The 23,040-nt window shown below is 50.4% G+C and overlaps 1 protein-coding gene across 1 annotated transcript in view; it reads right to left on the bottom strand.

The window, feature by feature from the left end:
- The window catches only part of SMC1B (structural maintenance of chromosomes 1B), a 159,803-nt gene that overhangs the window by 39,398 nt on the left and 97,365 nt on the right, over nt 1-23,040 (bottom strand). The window contains exons 16-19 of the mRNA XM_088478294.1: nt 14,827-14,968; nt 14,180-14,325; nt 13,711-13,864; nt 5,683-5,781 (exon numbers count right to left, since the gene is read on the bottom strand). Coding sequence (XP_088334420.1) covers nt 5,683-5,781; nt 13,711-13,864; nt 14,180-14,325; nt 14,827-14,968 — 541 coding nt within the window. The remainder of the gene's footprint in view (nt 1-5,682; nt 5,782-13,710; nt 13,865-14,179; nt 14,326-14,826; nt 14,969-23,040) is intronic.

Below are 23,040 nucleotides of genomic sequence, written 5' to 3'. Positions count from 1 at the left end.
GTCTGCAGCTTGATCCGGAGATGAGATTCGTTCCGAGTCAGAATCTCCGCCTGGAGAGGCCGGGAGTGAAACTGGGCGTAATCCACCATGTTGAAGGTGGAGACCAGAGGTCCCAGGATCCGCATGCAAGTGTGAATTGACACCCGGCGATGAAGTAGGAACCCTCGAATCCTGTCCTGCAGATCCCGAATCTTGTCCAGTTGGAGAAACACTCTTTGAACCCGTGACTCCAACAGGGCCCCCAGGTGGATCATCTCCTGGGCTGGAGTCAGGGAGGACTTCTTCCAATTGATGACCTACCCGTGCGACTGGAGAAAATCTGTTGTGAGGCGAAGGTGCTCCCTGATCATATCTAGAGATCTGGCTAAGATAAGAAGATCGTCCAGGTAAGGGAGAATTCTGATACCCTTGTGCCGCAGGTGACCTGCCATGACCACCATGACCTTCGTGAACACACGAGAAGCCGTGGAAAGACCAAAGGGCAAGGCCCAAAACTGGTAGTGCTCTTTCTTGACTGCAAACCGGAGGAAACGCTGGTGCCTTAGTCAGATAGGCACATATAAATAAGCATTATTTATTTATTATTATTTATTAACAGTTTCTTATATAGCGCAGCATATTCCGTTGAGCTTTACAATTGTAAACATTAATAGAACAAAACTGGGTAATAACAGACAGATATATAGGGAGGAAGGCCCTGCTCGCAAGCTTACAATCTATAGGGAAATAGGCATTGATACACAAGGATAGGTGCTATATATTGCATTTTGGTCCAGCCAGATTGCATCCTGGATATCCAAGGAGGCCATGAAATCCCCCGGTTCCAAGGCCAAAATGATGGAGCGCAAAGACTCCATACGTAACTTGCGGACCCGCAAATAGTTGTTGAGGGATTTGAGGTTGACAATTGGGCAGAAGGAGACGTTCGGCTTCTGAATCAAGAAAAGCCAGAGCCCCTTTGATCCTGAGGGACATGAACTATTACCCTGGAGGCTAGTAGAGAGCGAATTGACTCCCGCAGCGCTTTTGCTTTTCCTGGAAGGCATGTGTTAAAAAAATGTGCCAATGGATGCCTCTTGAAAGTCAGAGCGTAGCCCTGAGACTACGCCGTGAACCCAGGCATCCGACATGGTTGTCATCCAGACATCGGAGAAAAGCAGAAGCCGGCCTCACTGGGTCCCCCAGGGAGAGGCCCGCCCTGTCAATCGGTAGACTAGTCGGCTGGCTTGGCAGCCGGGCGCCGGGTAGGCCAGGACTGCTTGCTTCTGGGTTTGGAGGTCTTAACGGAAGAATTCTGGGATCTTGAAAAGGACTGCCTTTTGGCCTTCCCTTGTGGGCAAAAGGAAAACACTCCAGCTCTAGGAGCTGTTGCCGAAGGTAGAAACGCTGTCTTGGAAGCCGCCAGCATGGCCACTATTTTATTCAATTCTCGCCCAAGTAAAACGTCACCAGAATAAGGAAAGGCTGCAAGGGCCTTCTTAAAGTCTGAGTCAGCACACCAGAAGCTCTTCTGGCTGACACAGAAGAAGCTGACACCTTGGAAGTTAAGATGCCAGTGTCAAGAGCTGCTTCATCCAGTTAGAAAGCAGCCTGCTTGATATGCGCCACCAGAGGTAATAGCTGGTTGCCATGGGCCCCAGACGTAAGGCCCTCCTTCAGGGCATCAACCCAAGTGCCAATCGCCTTGGCCACCCACGCAGACGCCATGGCCGGATGTGCGATAGCACCTGCATGAGTATAAATTCCCTTGAGGAAATTTTCCAACTCCCTGTCTGTCAGATCCTTGAGGGAAACTGTATTCTAAATAGGAAGGGAAGAACTCTTGATAAGCCGGGCAATGTGTGTATCAACAAGAGGAGGAGACCCCCATTTGCTACGCTCCTCGGCAGGGAGCAGGTAAAAGGACGCAATGCGCTTGGAGACCTGAAACCGCCTGTTAGGAGAGGGTCCAAGCCTTTGCTAGTATTTACTCAAGCTTTTCAGATTTAGGAAACTCCACCCTTTTTCTGATGCTTGAAAACCGGCACCTTGGATCTAGGAGCCGATTCCTCGTCCTCAATAGAAAGGACTGATCTGACTGCCCTAACTAATGCAACAATATCTACTTGAGGCAGAGGCTCCTCCTGAACAGACAAGGCCGAGGAGAGTTCCGAATGAGGGGCGGCCTGGACCCCCAAAGTAGGAAGGACAGGCGCAGGAGCTGTAAAGCGATCCACCAACTGCGACATTACCTGTGACAAGTTGGCCGCCCATGTCGTGTCCTGGTTGGAAATTGCTGCATGCCTGTGTAACACAGGATACAGAGACCATCCTGCACCACATCCTGTGGGGAAAGACCAGCAGAACAGTGTCTACATGTACGCAGCAAAGGAGCCACCACCTCCTTGGACGCTTTGTTCTTGGAAGACATGTTACCATGTTCCAAGAAAACTCCCACACACCAAGTTATATAACAGGGGTGCACAATAGGGACCAGTGCACTGAATGTAGGGGTCACTCAAATTTAACAATGAATGGGGCACAGAGGGGGAGTTAACTCCTTTCACAACTATAGCAATGAAAAATAGACAGAAACAATAGTGTGAAATATGAGAATAAGCACACAGTCACATTCAATGCAATATAACAGGCAAATAATGCTCAACAAACCAACCCCAGTCGGCTGGAAGGAGCTAGACTGTATAACCTGACCTGAGGGGAGGTATACAGGGAGACAGGATCCAAACCTCTCTGGAGACTAACTGTAGCCAGCACCTGTGTAAAATGGCTGCTCCGCATCTGCCTGAAGGAGGAGAGAGGAGGAGTAGTAAGTTTTGTGGCGGGAAGCCTCCGTGAGGGAACACACCAAGGGCCGGGCTAACGGGGAAAGCCTACCTCCCCCTGCTGACATAGATCCTCCCAGGGCAATGGCCATCTGTAGCTCCCACCGGCGCTCACTTACGATGTGTTGATGGCCCCTGAGCTCTGCAGTCCCCACTGCCTTTAAGTGCCCCAGTGGTCTAGCAGGGGTGTGGGAGACCCGGACGCCCCGCTTGTCAGCACTGCCAGTGGTCTCCACACTGGCGGTGACAGGCGTGCTGATGCGGCTCCCTGTAGCAGGAAGCCGATCCTGACCTTATCGCTGCCCCCGGCTTCCAGCTGCGGCTGGGGTCCTCCACGTGCAGAGAACCTGGCCGAGGTCGCTGACCGGCTCGCCAGCACCGGGGGTTGGTGGAGCGGCAGCGCAGGCGTCCTATAGCACGCCCTGCGTTGCCTGCTCAAAGTAGTAGATAAAAAAAAAAATTCAAAAATTAAACTGAATAAAAATTAGGCTGCTTTAGCAGCAGCCCCATTAGAGGTGCATGATCCTGCGGCACCAAATTAGACTGGCCTACCTGGGCTGGGGTATAGGGTATACGTTGCTGAAGAATTTAACTGTTTGGTACCCGGACTCCACCCCAGCATAGTCCCTGTGTCCCCTATGGCTAGGTGAAGAAGAATGGGGTATTACACTGCCAAATTAAGGGGGTTCCACAGTAGTCCTGCTCATCTGTTTCTAGCCCTTGCTCTGATCTTGGGAAGTGCCATTGGCCTGTTACCTGACATTACTTATCTGCTCTTTAGTCAGCCCTTTACCAGCTCTGATCTTTGGAAGTAACGTTGGCCTGTTACTTGACGATGCTGATGACTGGTTGCCAGGCAACAGATCCCTTTGTGCATCGTGTACGACTAAACGATTTAGTGTCTTATGAATGTCTGCAATTCTTTGCAAATAAATTCTAGCGCTCTAACCCTGAAGCTTGGAGATACAGAGTAGGTGACACAGCAGTAGCATTAGAAGAAAAGCATCACTTGAACCTGGACAAACAAATGTTGCAATGCAAAGGGGTGCAAATGCATCTATTTATTTATTTTTTTTACATACAGGGAAAATACGAGCTGCTTTTGCATGCATCACACAAATAATGGGAAGCTTTGTTTTTACACTGAAATTTTAAATTGCACTAGGACACGCCACTTCCCAACTTAAAATCTTTCTGCTCATTTTTGTCCGCATGGAGTGCAACGTGGTTTGGTCAAGGCTGTTTTTGCTTCTTATTTTGCTTCTCTCCTCTCTAAATTTGGTCCAGGGGTTTGCAATTATTTGTTACTTTGTGACTCTGCTGTCTTGATAGATCTGACAGTTCTAGTATCTAATAATTATCCATTTTCAGCGGCTAAATTTTTCAACTTTGCAACAGAGATTAAATTATTAGAGGTTGTATCTATGAGGATCTTTCTTCTTTCTTTATAGTAGGGTTATATGCATACTTCCCGACCTTTATGTTGCCCTCTTTGGGAGTAGGCGGCTAATTCGACCCTGTGGACGGCGGACGGAATCCGAGAGACTTGCCAACTCTTCCGGGTGTCCGGGAGCACCAAACGATTTTCAGGGGGAGAGTAGACAAGTATGGTTAAATTCCCCATATGTTTTGCAAGTCTATACTTGTGTCCACTGTACACTGCTGATCCCCAGTAATGGCAGTACCGATGATTAAGCACTAGAGTGAGGGTTAGGGAGGGAATACTCACTGGACCGCTGGAGCACGGAGGTCTGACATGGTAGTGACGGTCACATGAGCTACAGGACCCAGAAGCCACAATGGAGCCGCTGCAGTTGTCAGGAGCAGGTAAGTGACTTTTGGGCCACCAGGAACAATATGTTGACGATGTAACATGTCGACATTTCAGCGATGTCTACGTGGTCAATGTCAACATTCTGACCATGTTGGCATTTTCATGTTGACATTATGACTGTAGACATATCATACTGCGTGTAACACTATGGCCTAAATTAAATAGCCTAATATAATATGCTATTACTAATCACAAGCTACTACAATTGATTTTGCCTTAATACTAACTTATACTTTAAATCAAGTGCCTGTATCACCGAAATTGCACCGATGCATGGATATTGCAGGTTGTTAATTTGAGCCTGTAACCTAAACTGGGATCCCCTCAAATAAGAATGCCATGGCTGGCAATTTATATACTGGTGCTATCTTGTAGTAGCGAGTGAGCAGAATGTGTATTCTGTTTATTAAGATATATTGTGTGCCTTTGTATTGTGTATTGTTGTTTTTTAAATACAAATGTAAAGCACACTGAGTTCCATTTAGAGAAAAGTGCCAAATAAATAACATTATTATCATTATTACTATTAAAGACTCTAAGGGCTCAATCCAATTAGCCGCAAGGGGTGCGAGTTGCCGTTGCAATGGTGTTAAAACGCCGGCAACGGACCGGCACCTCGCACCCTTCGCGGCCCGCTCTGAGCCCGAACTTGTGGCATTTTGCTCGCTGCGAACAAAATTCAGCGAATCCAGGCTGCCGTAAAGTGCGCCCATTGCCGCGATGACTCGCACCGGCGAGATCATCATGGCTAATAGGATTGACCCCTATTAGGCTACCTGCTTTCGCTACCCGTGTTGACTGTACAATTGTTTCTTACTCTGCAATTACTTAAAAACTTGGTTTCATGTTAATTTGGGATTTTGCAAACTTGACCAAGTTCTACCCACTAAGATATAAAAACTACAATAGAAAGTGCTCTAATTATTCGATTAATAATTATTTTTCAGCATCAACGAATCATTCTTTTAGTAGTCATAGCTTATGCATTTGTAAAACATTCTGCAATGAGGAATAAACAAAGTTTACCTTTAAATAAACGGACAGAGCTCTGTAATCTATGCAGATATTCTTTTCTCTCTCATAGATATCTGCAGAAGCTGGAGTACTTTCAGATTCTGTGTCAAGCTAAAAAAAATAAATTTTTACAGTATATCTTTGTTTGCTGTTTAAAGTCACAATCACTGTTCAAAGAAGAGTTACGTCTTAATTATTTTAATTGTCCATTTAGAATGCTAACGGCACATGGTTTATAGTGCCCACTCTTATAATGTAAGTATTTATTAGTGTCCTGGTTTATTGCAATTTATAGAAATGATTTATCACCTTGGATTAAGTGGGTTATGTCCAGCCAGGGTTGGGTATGAAATCCCGGCTGTCGGGAAACCGCTGGTCAGAATACCGACAGGGGCATCCCGACAGCCAGAATCCCGACACCCATAAAGAACAACGGTAAGTGTTTTCCTAACCCTCCCCGGTGCCTAACCCTAACCTCCCCCACCCCACATCCTAAACCTAGCACCCCCTTCCGGTGCCTAAACCTAACCTCCTCGCACCCTAATCCTAACCCTTCCTCCCCGGTGCCTAACCCCAACCCTCACCCTAGTGCCTAAACCTAACCTCCCCCTCCCCCTAATCCTAACCCTCCCTCCCCGGTGCCTAACCCTAACCCTCCAACCTGGTGCCTAACTCTAACCCCGCACCCTAACCTCCCCCTAACACCCTGATACTTACCTTCGGGATGCCGGCGGACAGGAGACTGGTGCCAGGATCCCGACCTTCAGTGATTTATGTGCCAGTATTTAGACCATCAGCATCCCGCACGCCGGTATGCTGACTACATCCCGTCCAGCCTGTCTGGCAGTGTTAAAATTAAAATGCTGAGTAAATTATATACATTCAAATGTGCCACAGAACATAGCTCCCACATCAAATAGTAAAATCATCACTGTAATGGCCATAGAATAACAAGAGATATGGTAAGAACTTACCTTTGTTATCTCTGTTTCTACGAAGTCCATAGGGTCCACAGGGTTGACCTTGGGGTTATAGCTGGAACAGGATCCATGGGCACCACACAGTTAAGTTTTTAGCTCCCAGGATGCACTTGGGTCCTCCTCTATACCCCGCCCCCGAGCCACAGGCACCTCAGTTGGTAAGCAGCCTAGGCCGGAGGAGAATATGGAACAGAGAGAAGGAAGACTGGAACACACAAGAAACCATACTCACAGCAATAGGAGACGGAAAACCGGTGACCAGCCACACAGCCCATTTGAAGCCAGGTGCGTCAGGGCGGGCGCCCTGTGGACCCTATGGACTTCGTAGAAACAGAGATAACAAAGGTAAGTTCTTACCATATCTCTTGTTTTCTACTTCAGGGTCCATAGGGGGTCCACAGGGTTGACCTTGGGGATGTCCCAAAGCAGTACAACTAAGGGCGGGGACGCTCCTGTGCTGAAAGGAGTACCCGGCGCCCAAAGGATGCATCCTGAGAGGCAAAGGTGTCAAACGCATAGAACCTCAAAAACGTTTGAATTGAAGACCAAGTGGCCGCCCTACACAGCTGAACAGCAGAAGCGCCACGTCTAGCAGCCCAAGAGGGACCCACAGAACGAGTGGAATGAGCCTTAACAGAGGCTGGCACAGGTAAGCCCTCCTGTGCATAAGCCTCACAAATAACGGAACGAAGCCAACGGGCTAACGTTTGTTTGTTGGCAGGCCAACCCCTCTTGTGAAAACCAAAGAGGATAAACAAGGAATCAGACTTCCTAACCGAAGCCGTCCGGTCTACATAAATTCTAAGCGCCCGGACCACATCTAAGGAAGTCTCACCAGCTGAAAGATCAGGGGACTGAAAAGCTGGCACAACAAGTTCCTGATTAATATGGAACTTCGAGACCACTTTGGGCAAAAACTCAGGACGAGTGCGGAGCACCGCTCTGTCCTGGTGAAAAATCAGGAAAGGAGGGCGACAGGAAAGCGCCCCCACTTCAGACACCCTCCTGGCCGAAGCAATTGCCAGGAGAAAAACCGTCTTAAATGTCAGCCACTTGAGCTCCACCGCCTCAAGAGGCTCAAACGGAGGACCCTGCAGGACCCGTAGCACCACCGCCAAGTCCCAAGGAGCCACAGGAGGCACAAAGGGAGGCTGGATCCTGAGAACACCTTGGAAAAAGGTGTGAACGTCTGGTAGTATTGCAATCCGCCGTTGAAACCACACGGACAAGGCGGACACATGAACCTTCAGAGATGCAAGGCGTAAGCCGAGATCCAATCCTGACTGAAGAAATTCCAAGATCCTAGAAACTCGGAACACCTGAGGATCATAAAGTCTGGACTCACACCACTGAAAGTAAGTGTGCCACACTCTGTGATAAATCCGTGCTGAAGCAGGCTTGCGTGCCCTGAGCATCGTACCAATAACCGAACTGGAGAAGCCCCGAGACCTCAAGACGGCTGTCTCAAGAGCCACGCCGTCAAAGACAGCCGACCCAGATCCGGGTAAAGGCAGGGCCCCTGAGACAACAGGTCCCGACGTTGAGGAAGAAGGTACGGAGCGTCGATGGAGAGGCTCCTCAGATCGGAGTACCAAGGACGTCTGGGCCACGCCGGAGCTACCAGCACGAGCATGCCGCCGTCCTGCTTGAATTTCCGCAGAACCCGAGGAAGCAGGGATATCGGAGGAAACAGATACGCCAGGTGAAACGTCCATGTCACCGACAGCGCGTCCACCAGACTTGCACCTGCGTCTCTTGTCCTTGACCCGTAAACGGGCAACTTGTGATTGTGACGGGAGGCCATCAAGTCCAGCTCCGGCAGTCCCCACCTGTCCACGAGTAGCTGAAACACCTCTGGGTGAAGCGACCATTCCCCGGGATGCACGTCGTGACGGCTGAGGAAGTCCGCCTCCCAATTGAGGACTCCGGGGATGAAGACCGCCGAGATCGCTGGAATGTGACCCTCCGCCCAAGACAGGATACGAGACACCTCCGACATCGCTGCCTGACTGCGAGTTCCGCCTTGGTGATTGATATACGCCACCGTGGTGGCGTTGTCGGACTGCACCTGTACCGCCCTTCCGTGAAGAGCGGGGCCGGACGACTGCAGGGCCTTGTATACTGCCCGCAGTTCCAGGATGTTGATGGGGAGAAGTGCTTCTTCCGCTGACCAACGACCCTGAAGCGACAAAGAGCCTGTCACTGCCCCCCAACCCCGGAGACTGGCATCCGTCGTGAGCAGGACCCAGTCCGGGATCCAAAATGGGCGCCCCTCGACCAGATGAGCTGTCTGAAGCCACCAAGCCAAAGATAGCTGAACGTCCGGAGACAACACCAGCACCTGAGAGCGGATCCGGTGAGGTAACCCGTTCCATTCTGATAGAATCAGCCCCTGCAGGGGCCGGGAATGGAACTGGGCAAATTCCACCATGTCGAATGTCGACACCATGGACCCCAGAACTCTCATAGCCGAATGGACCGACAGGCGGCAACGGCTCAGGCAACTGCGTATCCGCAGCTGTAGTGAGGCGACCTTCTCCGGAGTCAGGAAGATCCTTTGCTGACGCGAATCCAGCAGGGCTCCCAAATGAACCATCCGCTGTGATGGAATCAGAGAGGACTTTTTCCAATTTATCAACCACCCGTGTGCTTGCAGGCAAGCGATCGTCAGGTGGAGATGTTGAAGCAGTACCTCCGGGGAGCTCGCCAGCAACAGGAGGTCGTCCAGGTACGGCAGTAGCCGTACATTCTGGTTCCGAAGATGTGCGGCCATGACCGCCATAATCTTCGTGAACACCCTCGGTGCCGTGGAGAGACCAAAGGGTAGCGTCCGGAACTGATAGTGGTGTTGAAGGATAGCGAACCTCAGATACCGCTGGTGTGAAGATGCTATCGGAACATGGAGGTAGGCGTCCTGGATGTCCAGGGACACCATGTAATCCCCCGGTTCCATCGCCAGAATGATGGAACGTAACGTTTCCATCCTGAACTTGGGAACTCTGAGGAATTTGTTCAGAGACTTCAAGTTGAGGATAGGGCGATGAGAACCATTGGGTTTCTGCACCAGAAACAGAGACGAATAATACCCCGTCCCTCGTTGTGATAGAGGAACGGGAACAATGACCCCTGCTTTCAGCAAGGACTCTATAGCCTCCTGAACCTGTAACGCCTTGGTCTTGTTCTGAGAAGGACTTGTGCAGAAAAACTGGTGGGGTGGTCTGTGCCGAAAAGACAGGACGTACCCCTGGGAGACCACTTCTCGAACCCAGGCATCCGTGGTGGTATTGTGCCAGCACTGGGCAAATAGAAGAAGTCGGCCTCCCACTCTGAGGTCCCCCAGAGGGAGGCCCGTCCCATCAGGCCGCAGGTTTATCTTCCTGCTTGGAAGAAGGGCGCCGAGCACTCCAGGCTTGCTTCTTGGGTTTAGAGGCCGTCTTACTCGCAGACTGTCTCGGGAAGGACTGACCTTTCGCCTTACCCTGAACCCGAAAGGAACGAAAAGCCGAACTCCGAACCTTAGCAGGCAGTGCCGCCGAAGGGAGGAAGGCCGACTTGGATTTAGCCAGGGTGTCCACTATTTTGTCCAAGTCCGGACCAAATAGTAATTCCCCATTGAAAGGTAAGGCCTCCAGACCTTTCTTTGAATCAGAGTCTGCTCTCCAGGACCGCAACCATAAGGATCGGCGGGCAGACACCGCTGCAGCCGATACCCGCGAGGTCAGCAGACTAGCATCTAAAGAAGCTTCTCCAATGTAAGAAGCGGCGTCCCTCATTTGTCCCAACAACGCCCGCTGGACATCCGGAGCGTCGTCCGGGAAGGTATCTTCCAATGCATTGGCCCACCCCTCAATGGCCTTGGCCACCCAGGAAATGGCCATGGACGGTCGGGCCACCGCCCCGGAGAGGGAGTAAATAGACTTTAAGCAAGTCTCAACTTTCCTGTCCGTGGGATCCTTCAGCGAGGATATCGACGGTAATGGTAAGGTGGCGCCCCGAGTTAAACGGGTGACATGGGAATCCACCGCCGGTGGAGTTTCCCATTTTTTACAATGTGCCTCAGGGAAGGGGTAATTAGAAGCCAACCGCTTCTGAGGAAGGAATCTCTTACTGGGCGCCTGCCAAGCTACCGCCATATGATCCGTCAACTGATCCGACAGGGGAAACACCGCAGAAGCCACCTTAGTTTTTTTGAAACTAGGAAACTTCGACCTAGGAACCGGTGCCTCATCCTCTATAAGAAGAATAGCTCGCACCGCCCTAACTAGTGCTCGCACATTAATGGACGACTTGGTATCCATTTCCTGGACCGAGGCGTCCGAGTCCGTGTCATCAGGGACCTCCCCATCATCTGAGGAACCCTCTGAGTCCGATACCTGAGCAGCCCGTGTCATGAGTGGGCGTTTAGAAATCCTAGAAGGCATGTCAGTCTGCAACATTGACTGAAAAGCCGAGGAAGCGGCCGCCAAATTTTGCACGGAGTTGGAGAGCACATCCACCCATGGTGGAGGCGTCGCCATAGGGGCCTGAAAAGGTACCACAGGCTGCTGCGGCACAGGGGAAGCCTGTATATACATAGGCAACCCCGCATAGGGACCAACTGATTGAGACCCAGGAGGACTCCGCAATAACTGCGGGACACCCGGGGAATGGGGGATGGTCGGCTGGGGCACCGCCCTAGTAGGGAGAGCAGTCGGGACCGACAGACGGTCCGCAATAGACACCAGCACTTGAGAAAACATCGCCCACGGTGGTTCCTGCGCCAGAGAAGGTCTGGATGGACCAGGAGCCACCTGGCATCGACTACACAGGCCATCCTGTGACAAATCCTCCCTATCTACTCCTGCAGAACAGCGTCCGCAGGAGGCCAACACCGGAGCCACTGAGCGCTCAACCTCCTCGTCTGACATGACAGAATATATTATATATCTGGCACCAGGGTAGAAGTAAAACGCACTCACCGGTGTGCTGAACAACAGCCCACAATATGGCACTGAGTAGCACACAACTGTATGTGACGGACCTCACAAATACGTGATCTATATAAGTGAGGTCAGTAGAAACGCCCCTCCCCCACACACCTGCAGGGCTTGTAGGAGAAGTAAAGGGATAGGTATAAGCTGACAGTAAGCGGAAAATAAGCACAGACAGGCAGCACTAGCAAAAAGTCACATACCATGCAGGAAGATATACTCACTGCACCTTTACACTACAATCAACCTGCCCAGATTCAGTGTCTGGGAGGGCTATAGTGCTGTGTACGCTGTCCTTAATCAGGGGAGAGGTACACAGGGGGACCGGTCCGCGTGCTCCCTGAGATCTGCGCTGCCACTGGGAAAATGGCCGCTGGAGACCTCAGAGGAGGAGTGGCCGAGGAATCTGCAGCTCAGCGACGCCAGACTACGTGCTGAAAGGCGCGCTGAGCTGAGGGGAGGAGCCGCTGACAGGGAAGGCTTCCTCCCCTGGCTGGCCATAACCCCAGGGATGCTGGCTTCCCGCTTGCCGGTTATCCCTGGTGGTCTAGTGGTCCCACAGGTTATGGGGGGGCCCGCCGCCACTGCCAGCAGCCTCCGGTCTGTCCCCCGGACCGGAGGCTAAAGGACTGCATTTAAGGCATTCCGCGCGCCGCCGCTAGCCAGCGACACGCGGCTTACCTGAATCCCCGGCGACTCCGGCAGCAGTCCTGGGAGGTAGACAGAGTCCGGCTAGTACGGACTCTGTCCTCCCGCCGCGATCCCCAGATCAGTACTGGCGTCGCGGCGCCAGTCGGGGATCAGAGCGGCAGCGTGGGCGTCTGTACAGACAGCCCTTCGCTGCCGTCTGTAGTAAAAAGATTAAAAATAAATAAAATTTTACTTAAAATAAAAAGCTTCTGGGGGCTGCTCCTGCAGCCCCCCTGCGCGGTGACCGACTCCGGCCGGGCACCAGCTTACACTGAGGTGCCTGTGGCTCGGGGGCGGGGTATAGAGGAGGACCCAAGTGCATCCTGGGAGCTAAAAGCTTAACTGTGTGGTGCCCATGGATCCTGTTCCAGCTATAACCCCAAGGTCAACCCTGTGGACCCCCTATGGACCCTGAAGTAGAAATCAGGTTATCCTCAAATGGGCCATGCCATATGAATTCTTCTTCAATTCGTCTCATGTAAAGGATAAAAAACTTGTGGCAAACCTAATGCCCATGGCCGTCCACAGTGTTTGTAATACTTTCGATTTAATACTCTGGAGTAAATTTAAAATGCAGATTTTTAAGCCATTTTTTCTGCAGGATTTACAGTTGCAATATTTTAAAGGCAAAACCAGGTAGGATTTCCTTTTCACAAAATGTAAATCCTGCAGAAACATTGTATTTAAAAAGCAATTAGACTTGTGACTATATGGTTAACATCTGTGTACAGTATATGTAAAAATAATGAAGATAAATGAAAAAAAGTCTAAGAATAGCTCATCCCCGTTAAATCCGGCCACAGTCCAGGGATCCTCCGGGATCCCTACTAGCGTAGACCCGGGAAGCCCACCGAGATCCCTGGATCGGTACCGGCGTCGGCGGGGTGGCAGAGCGGCAGCACGGACGTCCGTTGGACTGTCCGTGCTGACCGCTCTTGAAGAATCTTCTGGGGCTGCTTGAACAGCCCCTCCGTGCAGTGACCCGACTCCAGCCGGGCACCTACGAAACTGAAGGTTCCTTGGCCTGGGGGCGGAGTATAGTAGAGGGGCCCCGGTGCATCCTGGGAGATGAAAATGAACTGTGTGGTGCCCGATGACTTCCGCCATCGCCTATACCCCAAGGTATCCTGTGGATACCCTATGGACCCTACAGTAGAAAGGCAGCCTTTACAACAGCGCCCAGCTCTGTTTACATCCCCAGCAGTTAATGGGTGTATAAAGGGGGAGGAGCTTGAGCTCTTGGAGTTAAATTAAAGTACCTAAGCATCCTATCATCGCAATCTATACCCCAGTACTCTCGTTCCCTTTATAGATGGGGGAAAAAAAGTTTATATTACAGATATGATGTGCATAACACTCCACCATATTGTAAAACTTTACTTTAGATAGCAGCACTTTACCTCTATATCCGTAATGTCATCCAGGGAGCCGGCTAGCAGAGTTACTTGCAAATCTTGTACTTTGCAATCCAGGAGCAAATTGTGTCTCTCTAATTTTTTATGCTCCATCAGACTTTCAATTGTCATTGTTTCCTTCTGCTTCTTGCCTACTTCCCTGCAGGCAACACACAAATATATGAATTCAATTCAACAGAAAGGGTGATGTTCTTTTTCGGGTGGCAAATCAAGTCCGTTTAGTGGTTGCTCTTTTGAGTAAATGTGCAATTTTTCTGCTTTTGATAAACTATTTATATTTGTCTTTAATATTAAAGGCTAAGCAAAAATGGACACATAGGGATCTATAGGAAAAGAACACTCACATGCAACCACTAAACACAGTAGTAAATAATCTGAACACAGTGAATGACGACAGTTTGATAGATCAGTTAAGTACTTATATTTATTCAACTGGATCCTACAAATTTGCTACCTGTTGATATTCAAAACCTTCTTCCGTATTTCTTCAACCAACTTCTGAGCATCCGTGACCTCCGATTTTTTAAACGTCAGCTGGTTTTTTAACTCTTGTTGCTGAGATAAAGATCTGTCCACTATACTGCGAAACCGACTTTCATCCTAAATTAGATAAGTGAATCACTTTCAAATTTTAAATTATTTACTTGTTATTTTTTATCATAGGCTGGTTGGAAAATAAATCCACATCTCTATGATTTTCCCATTTTATTGTAAACTATCTTAATTAAAATAAAATGTTCCATGTAGAGCCTATTTCAAATTGCATTCTTGTCTGTCACACAGATGTGTATGTGTCAATGAACAGCGCCCTATAATTAATGGTCTTTTCACTGACAGTGAGGCTGCAACTTGCAAGCTGTGAAGTAAATTTCAGTTTATATTTGCATTCCATGTTCTATTGCAGTCAAGTTGCCTTTCGTTCCAGGGCTAAGTAATAAATGCCTGCTGGGAGGTCAGATGTTTTTTATATGAACTCTGAAAAAGCCAAAGGTTCTTTCAATATTTAAAAGGTACATATTAAAATAAAACTACAAAATGTAATAACATGATACGCATATTACTGGCATTCCTAAAAACATTTTCTGGGTTGCCTAATTTAACCTTTTTAAGCTTGATAATTTCTTCTTCATCGTTTCCCAAAGCCCCCTTTAGTTTATTCATCTTTTCTGTCTCTTTCTTAAGTTGTCCTCGACTATATCCAAGTTGAACTTTCAAACGTGTCTCATGGTTTTCAAATTCGAGCCTAGGAAATGGGGTAATTATAAATGAATCATTATTTACATTAATCTGACATAAATCGAGAGAACCTCCAAAAACAGGAGATATGGTAAGAACTTACCTTTGTTATCTCCGTTTCTACGAAGTCCTTAGAGTCCACAGGGATACCTTAGGGTATAGGTCTTGGCTCCAGCCATGGGCACCACAGAGTTAAAAGATGTCCTCCCAGGATGCACCGGGCCCCCTCCTATACCCCGCCCCCAGGCCAAGGCACCACAGTTTTAGTATCAAGCCATAGGCTGGGAGAGAGGAAAAAGGAAGAAGAAAGTCTGGTACACACAAATTTCACATTCTCATAGAAAAGGGAGACAGAAACTGGTGACCAGAACAACACCCTACGGAAGCACAGGGCGTCAGGGCGGGCGCTCTGTGGACCCTAAGGACTTCGTAGAAACGGAGATAACAAAGGTAAGTTCTTACCATATCTCCTGTTTTCTACCTCAGAGTCCTTAGGGATCCACAGGGATACCTTGGGGATGTCCCAAAGCAGTATCCTTCAAGGGAGGGGATGCTCCTGTGCCGAGAGGAGAATCCGCCACCCGAAGGAAGCATCCTGAGAAGCAAATGCGTCAAAGGCGTAATGCTTGACGAAAGTATGGACAGAGGACCACGTGGCTGCCTTACAAAGCTGAACAGCTGAGGCACCACGTCGAGCTGCCCACGAAGGTCCCACAGATCTTGTAGAATGAGCTTTCACCGAGGGTGGCACTGGAAGCCCCTCATGAGTGTATGCCTCAGAGATCGCCATGCAGATCCAGCGTGCCAAAGTCTGTTTATTGGCAGGCCAACCCCTCTTATGAAATCCATATAGGACAAACAAAGAGTCCGATTTTCTCAAAGAACTGGTACGGTCCACGTAAATCCGCAGAGCCCGTACCACATCCAAAGAAGCTTCACCAGCTGAGAGATCAGATGAATTAAAAGCTGGGACCACAATTTCCTCGTTAATGTGGAAACTAGTCACCACTTTAGGAAGGAATTTGGGACGGGTACGAAGTACCGCCCTATTCGAATGAAAAATTAGAAAAGGGGGACGACACGAAAGAGCCCCCAAATCCGACACCCTTCTGGCTTAAGCAATCGCCAAAAGGAACACTGTTTTTGCCATAAGCCATTTTAGATCCACAGAACCCAGAGGTTCAAATGGAGGATCCTGTAGTGCCTTCAGGACCACAGCCAGATCCCATGGAGCTACCGGATGGACATAGGGAGGCTGGAATGCGAAGGACACCCTGCATAAAGGTACGGATATCAGGCCGCGTAGCAATCCTTCGTTGAAACAAAACCGACAGGGCAGAAACATGCACCTTCAGTGAAGCAAGGCATAGACCTAAATCCAAGCCTGCCTGAAGGAAAGCCAACACTCTCGATATTCTAAACTCGTGAGGATCGTACGCTTTAGGGCGACACCACTCAAAATAGGTATGCCACACCCTGTGGTAAATTCTAGCTGAAGCCGGCTTACGAGCATGTAACATGGTATTGACCACCGCTCTAGAGAAACCTTGGATCTCAAGAGGGAAGTCTCAAGAGCCACGCCGTCAAAGATAGCCGACTCAGGGCCGGGTAGAGACAAGGACCCTGAGACAATAGGTCCGGCCTCTGAGGTAACAGCCAAGGAGTGTCGATGGATAGACACTGGAGATCCGAGTACCAACTCCTTCTGGGCCACCAGCAGGATCTTGCCTCCTTCCTGCCTGAACTTTCGAATTACTCGAGGCAGCAGGGAGAATGGAGGAAACAGGTACACGAATTGGAAGTTCCATCGTGCCGTTGGAACACCTCCTGGTGAAGAGACCATTCCCCCGGGTGTACATGAGAAAGTCCGCCTCCCAGTTGAGCACACCCGGAATGAAGACGGACGAAATGGCCGGAATATTGCCTTCTGCCCAAGTCAGAATGCGGGACACCTCCCTTAGAGCCGCTTGGCTTCGAGTTCCTCCCTGACGATTTAGGTAAGCCACCGTGGTGGCGTTGTCTGACTGAACCTGCACAGGTTTCCCCAACAGGAACGGTCTTGCATGCTGCAGCGCCCTGAACACTGCTCGAATTTCCAATATATTGATTGGCAGGTCCGATTCCTCCGACGTCCACCGGCCCTGGAAGACGTGTGGGCCTGTCACAGCGCCCCAGCCCGGAAGGCAGGCATCCGTTGTTAGAAGGACCCAATCCGAAATCCAAAACGGACGTCCCCTGCTGAGATGAGACTTTTGTAACCACCACGTCAAAAACAGGCGCACTTCCGGAGTGAGCCTGATCATCTGCGTCTTTATTCGATGGGGATTTCTGTCCCATCTGGACAGGATCAATATTTGTAGAGGCCTGGAATGGAACTGGGCATACTCCACCATGTCGATCGTTGACACCATGGAACCCAGTAACTTCATCGCTGAGAGAAGAGACACTCGGCGACTGCTTAGAACATTGCGTATCTTGGACTGCAACAGGGCTATCTTTTCCTCCGTCAAGAAGATCCTCTGTTGCTGAGAGTCCAACAATGCCCCGAGATGGACCATTCTCTGAGAAGGAATTAGAAAGGACTTCTTCCAATTCACTATCCAGCCGTGAGCCTGCAATACAGATATTGTCAGTTGTAGATGGCTGCAAAGGACTTGTGGCGACCCTGCCAACAACAGAAGGTCGTCCAAGTAAGGTAACAGGCGAACTCCCTGCAACCGCAGGTGTGCCGCCATAATCGCCATTACTTTTGTGAACACCCGAGGAGCCGTGGAAAGGCCAATCGGTAGAGCCTGAAACTGGTAATGGAGGTCCGACACTGTAAATCTGAGGTAACGCTGATGAACCCTGGCAATGGGGATATGCAGGGTAAGCATCCTGAATATCCAGGGACACCATAAAATCCCCAGGTTGCATAGCTAAAACAATAGAACGCAGAGTCTCCATTTGGAACCGAGGGACCCTTAAAAACTTGTTCAGGGACTTGAGGTTGAGTATAGGTCGGTATGATCCATTTGGTTTTTGAACCAGAAAAAGGTTGGAGTAATAGCCGGTCCCTCTCAGGGATAACGGAACAGGTTCTATTACTCCCATCTGAAGCATAGAACGCACCGACTCTTGGATCGCTAGAGCCTTCATTGGATCTGAAGGACGTTCTGTTACAAAGAACTGATGAGGAGGCCTTCTGCGGAAGGAGAGGGCATATCCCTGAGATACCACCTCCCTTACCCAAGTGTCTGTGGTGGTTTTGAACCAACACTGGGCGTATTGCAGAAATCGGCCTTCCACCTTGGGATCCCCCAAGGGGAGGCCTAACCCGTCAGGCTGAGGGTTTGTCGTCCGGCTTGGCAGCTGGACGTCTGGTACTCCAAATTTGCTTCTTGGTCCTAGCGGTCTTTTTGGGACCTGAAGGTCTCGGAAAAGATTGAAACCTAGGTTTTGCCGGAGGGCGATAGGGCCGAAAGGACGGATTTTTAGACCCAGATGGAGTCGGGGCTGAGGGTAGACATGCAGATTTGGCAGCCGCCAACGTGTCCACTATTTTGTCCAAAGCTGGTCCAAACAGGACCTGCCCATTGTAGGGTAAGCATTCCAAGCCTTTCTTGGATTCAGCGTCCGCCCTCCATGAACGTAACCACAAGGAGCGTCGAGCAGCCACAGCCGCCGCAGAAATCCTAGAAGTAAGCAGGCTCAAGTCCAAAGCTGCTTCGTTAATGTACGTAGCGGAATCCCGAAGGTTACCCACTAACACAACCTGTTCGCTGGTACCCTCAGAAGCAAATGATGCTTCCAAAGCGTCCGGCCACCTTTCCATAGCCTGGGCCACCCAGCAGACAGCCATAGCTGGTCTAGATGCTTCTCCAGCAAGGGAATAGATAGACTTTAGGCACACCTCCACTTTACGGTCTGTAGTATCCGTCAGAGAAGACATAGACGGCATAGGCAAAGTTGTGCTCTTTACTAAGCGCGTCACGTGAGAATCCACCTGAGGAGGAGACTCCCATTTAGTGAAGTAATCTTCCGCAAAGGGATATGTACGAGCCAGACCCTTGTGAGGTTGAAACCTTTTTCCTGGAGATTTCCAGGCCTCCTCCATGTGATCAACTAGCTGACCAGATAGAGGGAATACTGCTGCAGCTCCTTTAACCTCTTTAAAATAAGCATGAGTAGGTGCTGCAGGTAAGTTGTCGTCAGTAATTACCATGGCCGCACGGACTGCCCGTATGAGGCCTGGAATGTAAATACTAGACTTAGCCTCTGCCCCTGCTTGAGGAGTGTCAGTGTCTGAAAAATCTACAATTTTGCCGTCATCAGACGACCCGTCATCCTCATCATTCTGAGCGGATGGATATGACAATAACGGTCTTTTAGCAGGTCTAGATTGATCCTGCTGAGAGCCCCGCACCCCAGAATCAGACAAACCTGGGTCAGCCTGATTAAGGACCTGTTGCGGGGGGCACTGCATTACTATCGGTCCTGGAACTCCCATAACAGGAGGCGGGACTACCGCCTGCTGTGCAAACCCCAATTGTGGAAACGTAGGGGGGGCTGCAAGCCTATTTACCAGAACAGTCAGGGCTTGTGCAAAACAAGCCCAAGGTGGCTCCTGAGAGGTGCTGGGTACAGCAGAGGTACTAGGGATGGCCAAACATGTAGCACATAACCCATCCTGAAGTACCGCCCCTCCCCCACACCTGCTTTACATCTGGAGCAGGAAAATAGGAGAGGTGCTCCTCTAGCAGAGTCCTCACTGGACATAGTGGTATGTGACACTCCTCTCACAGAAATAAATCTAAAACTGTGAGGTAAATTCCTACCCTGACCGTACTGGCACTGAGATGGCTGGTCAGGAGGAAGAAATAGGGATAGCTAAAATGGCTGACAGGAGAAAGATCAGGCACACAGCGCTAGCATAAAGTCACATACAATGCAGAAAACCCTGCACTAAATGCACTATCACATACACAGACTTACAGCCTGGCAGTGATAGTGCTACATACGCTGACCTTTACTGCAGGAGAGGTATGTAAGGGGCACCCCAGGCTCCGCACCCTGTCACCACAGCGTCTTGAGTCACATAAAATGGCAGCCGGAGGATGAAGGGAGGCGGGCCTGAGGAGGGTCACTGCCTCAGCCCGCCAAAACCTTAATGCAAGGCGGCGGAGAGCAGTGATGGGGAGGAGCCTCCTGTGCGCTACAGGGAAGGCATCCTCCCCTGGCAGGCCATTAACCCCCCGGGATGCTGGAGCGTGTTCCGCAACGCTCCAGCCCCGTATCCCTGGTGGTCTAGTGTAGAGCGCAGGCACCCACCTGGCTCCACTATACTGCCGTCCCCAGGGAGCCCCCAGCCCTGGGGACGCCGGACTGTGATTCAGCGGGCGCCTACCGCAGACGCCCGCTGCTTACCTTATGCAGCCCCTCGTAGATTCGGCCACAGTCCAAGGCCCCCGGGGGTTCCGCTAGCTGGAACCCCCAAGAGCCCGCCGAGCACCCCGGATCGCTACCGTTGGTCGGCGCCGGCGGGGATGTCGGAGCGGTAGCATGGACGTCCGCTGGACAGTCCTATGCTACCGCTCTTGAAGATCTTCAGGGGCTGTTATACACAGCCCCCCTCTGCGATGACCGGCTCCCGGCCGGGCGCCTACTGAAACTGTGGTGCCTTGGCCTGGGGGCGGGGTATAGGAGGGGGCCCGGTGCATCCTGGGAGGACATCTTTTAACTCTGTGGTGCCCATGGCTGGAGCCAAGACCTATACCCCAAGGTATCCCTGTGGATCCCTAAGGACCCTGAGGTAGAAAGAACCCTTTTATATAAAAAAACACCACAGATACAAAATTAAGGAATTAAAAACAGAATATATCTTATGCTGAGCATACATTGCCAGATAAAATGCCTGTCAGACCGCAGATATCGCGGGCATACACTGTGAGATGTCTCACAGTGTATTGGCCCCGATATCTGCGCTCCTCCCCCGGGGAAATGTCTGTCTGTCAGCCACGGCTGGGCATACATTGCCCGATGCGGCCGTCATTTTAACATGCAGATATCGCATCGGACGGGCATGCTGGACGATCCGGCATGCCCGACCGATCGATATTTGACTCTCCGCCGCCCGCACACACACTTCAATTATTGGGGCGATTGCCGGATATCGGGCGAATCGATCCGATAATTGTAGAGTGTATGCACAGCATAAGTATGTTCACTAATTTGTTTATATAAATAAAGAACTGCATGTACATACAGTATATTAAAATCAGAAAGGCTTAAAGGCTTATCTTACAAGATACAATGAATACATCACACATTCATACTTGAACATCCTTTCTTTTCCAATGAATGGAAAGCAAGATTCTCATGGCTGAACTTGCCACAATGGCTACCAAAAGGGCTGTATTTTATAAATCTATACTAATAACGTTGTGTCTGTCTATTTGTTCCAAGTTGGCACAACTACTGAACTGATTTTAAGAAAACTGTCAACGCTGACAGTCTGCTGGCTTGCGACGGCCTCCGTTTCCCAAAACAGAGACAAATTGCCACCACTGGGGGGGGAGCGGAGGGGCCAGGACCTCTGTAGGCTGCCAGGGTTTTCCTGGCCCTTTTTTACTAATATGCGGCTGGCTTGTGTGACCCCATGGTCACTCAGCAGGTTGAATGGATCGAGATGATCCTATGTGATTTTGGAAGCTATACTGATTACTATCTGCAAGCAGAGGTGTAGCTAGGTGCCATGGTGCCCGGAGCAAGGGTATGTTTGGCGCCCCCCCCGTACTGAATTGGATTCAGCAAGAATCGCAATTGCAAAGCTGCACGCAGGCTATAGATATGATGTATGCACGCAGGCAGCTTTGCAATTTGCGATCCTTGCAATAATGCAAATGCAACAGGAGGTGTATGACACCCCCTGCTGCATTTGCGATCCCAGCACTGCAACTGAGGTCGCAGGCTGGGATCACCATCGCGACCATCGGTGGTCGATGGTTGCGATGGTGGATGGCATCGGGCGCCCAGCCAGCTGAGTAAGCCTCAGCTTACTCAGCCTGGCTTGCATACGAGCCCATAAAACTGTGTAAGATCACTTTAGTTCAAAATGTTTATAGTTCACACATTTTTTTAAAATAGTACATTACTTTTTTATGACTGTCAGTGGTAGTGCCTCTCCCCTTCACAGATTGTAGCAAGTCCCCATCCCTTATATTTATTATTAAATCCATCAGCCAGTGACCTGTTAATTATATATCTGTGGGACACTGATATATAATTAACAGTACACTGGCTGATGGGTGCAATAATAAATATAAGGGATGGGGACCTGCAACAATCAGTGAGAGGGGGCACTGTCACTGACTTTCCTCCCCCTCACTGTTTGTAGCAGGTCCTCATCCCTTCATCCCATTTAATATTGCACCCAACAGTGACCGCCCCTATAAATTATAATGTACATACTCACATACTGTAGGTAGCCAGCCGATAAACAGTCCAGCCAGACAGTGTGCGCGCTGCGCCGCCGAAAGGGGGAGTGTCCTCATGTGAAGGGGCCTGGCCAGTCAGGAAGGGACGTGGCCTTGCGGCCAAAGCCCCGTGGACCTTCCGTTATTACTGGAGATGCCCGAGGTGCGGTTACAAAGGGGGAGGGGGAGGGGGAGGGGGGGGGGGCGGTGCGGAGTGCAGAGACGGCCGGCTCCCTCACAGTGACAGGAGCCGGGTGCTGCACTTAATTATACAGTGCAGCACCGGGCTCCTGTTGCTGAGGGGGAGATTGCACCTTGGTGTCACCCCTCGGTGGGTGACACCTGGGTGCGGCCCGCACCCCCTGCGTGACGCCATTGCAGCCAGAGCACACTTGTATTCCCCTGTCAGTCCAGCCAGAGCACTCCCCCTGTCAGTGCGGCTCTTCTCTCCAGACTCTCGGTCCTGTCTAATCTCCACCCCCGTCTGACGTCATATGCATGTGGAAGCCTAAGCGGCTCGGCTGTCACTGACAGCTGGGAGCTGCGGGCGGCTGGAGCCACGCCAGAGTCAGGCTGCGGCGCGCCCTCTGAACTTTTAGGCGCCCTCCCCACGCCCCTGTCTGTA

This window comes from Taudactylus pleione, unplaced genomic scaffold, assembly GCF_031769625.1.
Source record: "Taudactylus pleione unplaced genomic scaffold, aTauple2 ptg000212l, whole genome shotgun sequence".
NCBI lineage: Eukaryota > Metazoa > Chordata > Amphibia > Anura > Myobatrachidae > Taudactylus > Taudactylus pleione.
The sequence above is the reverse complement of the archived record's forward strand: the minus strand, read 5'-3'. Positions and strand labels throughout refer to the sequence as shown.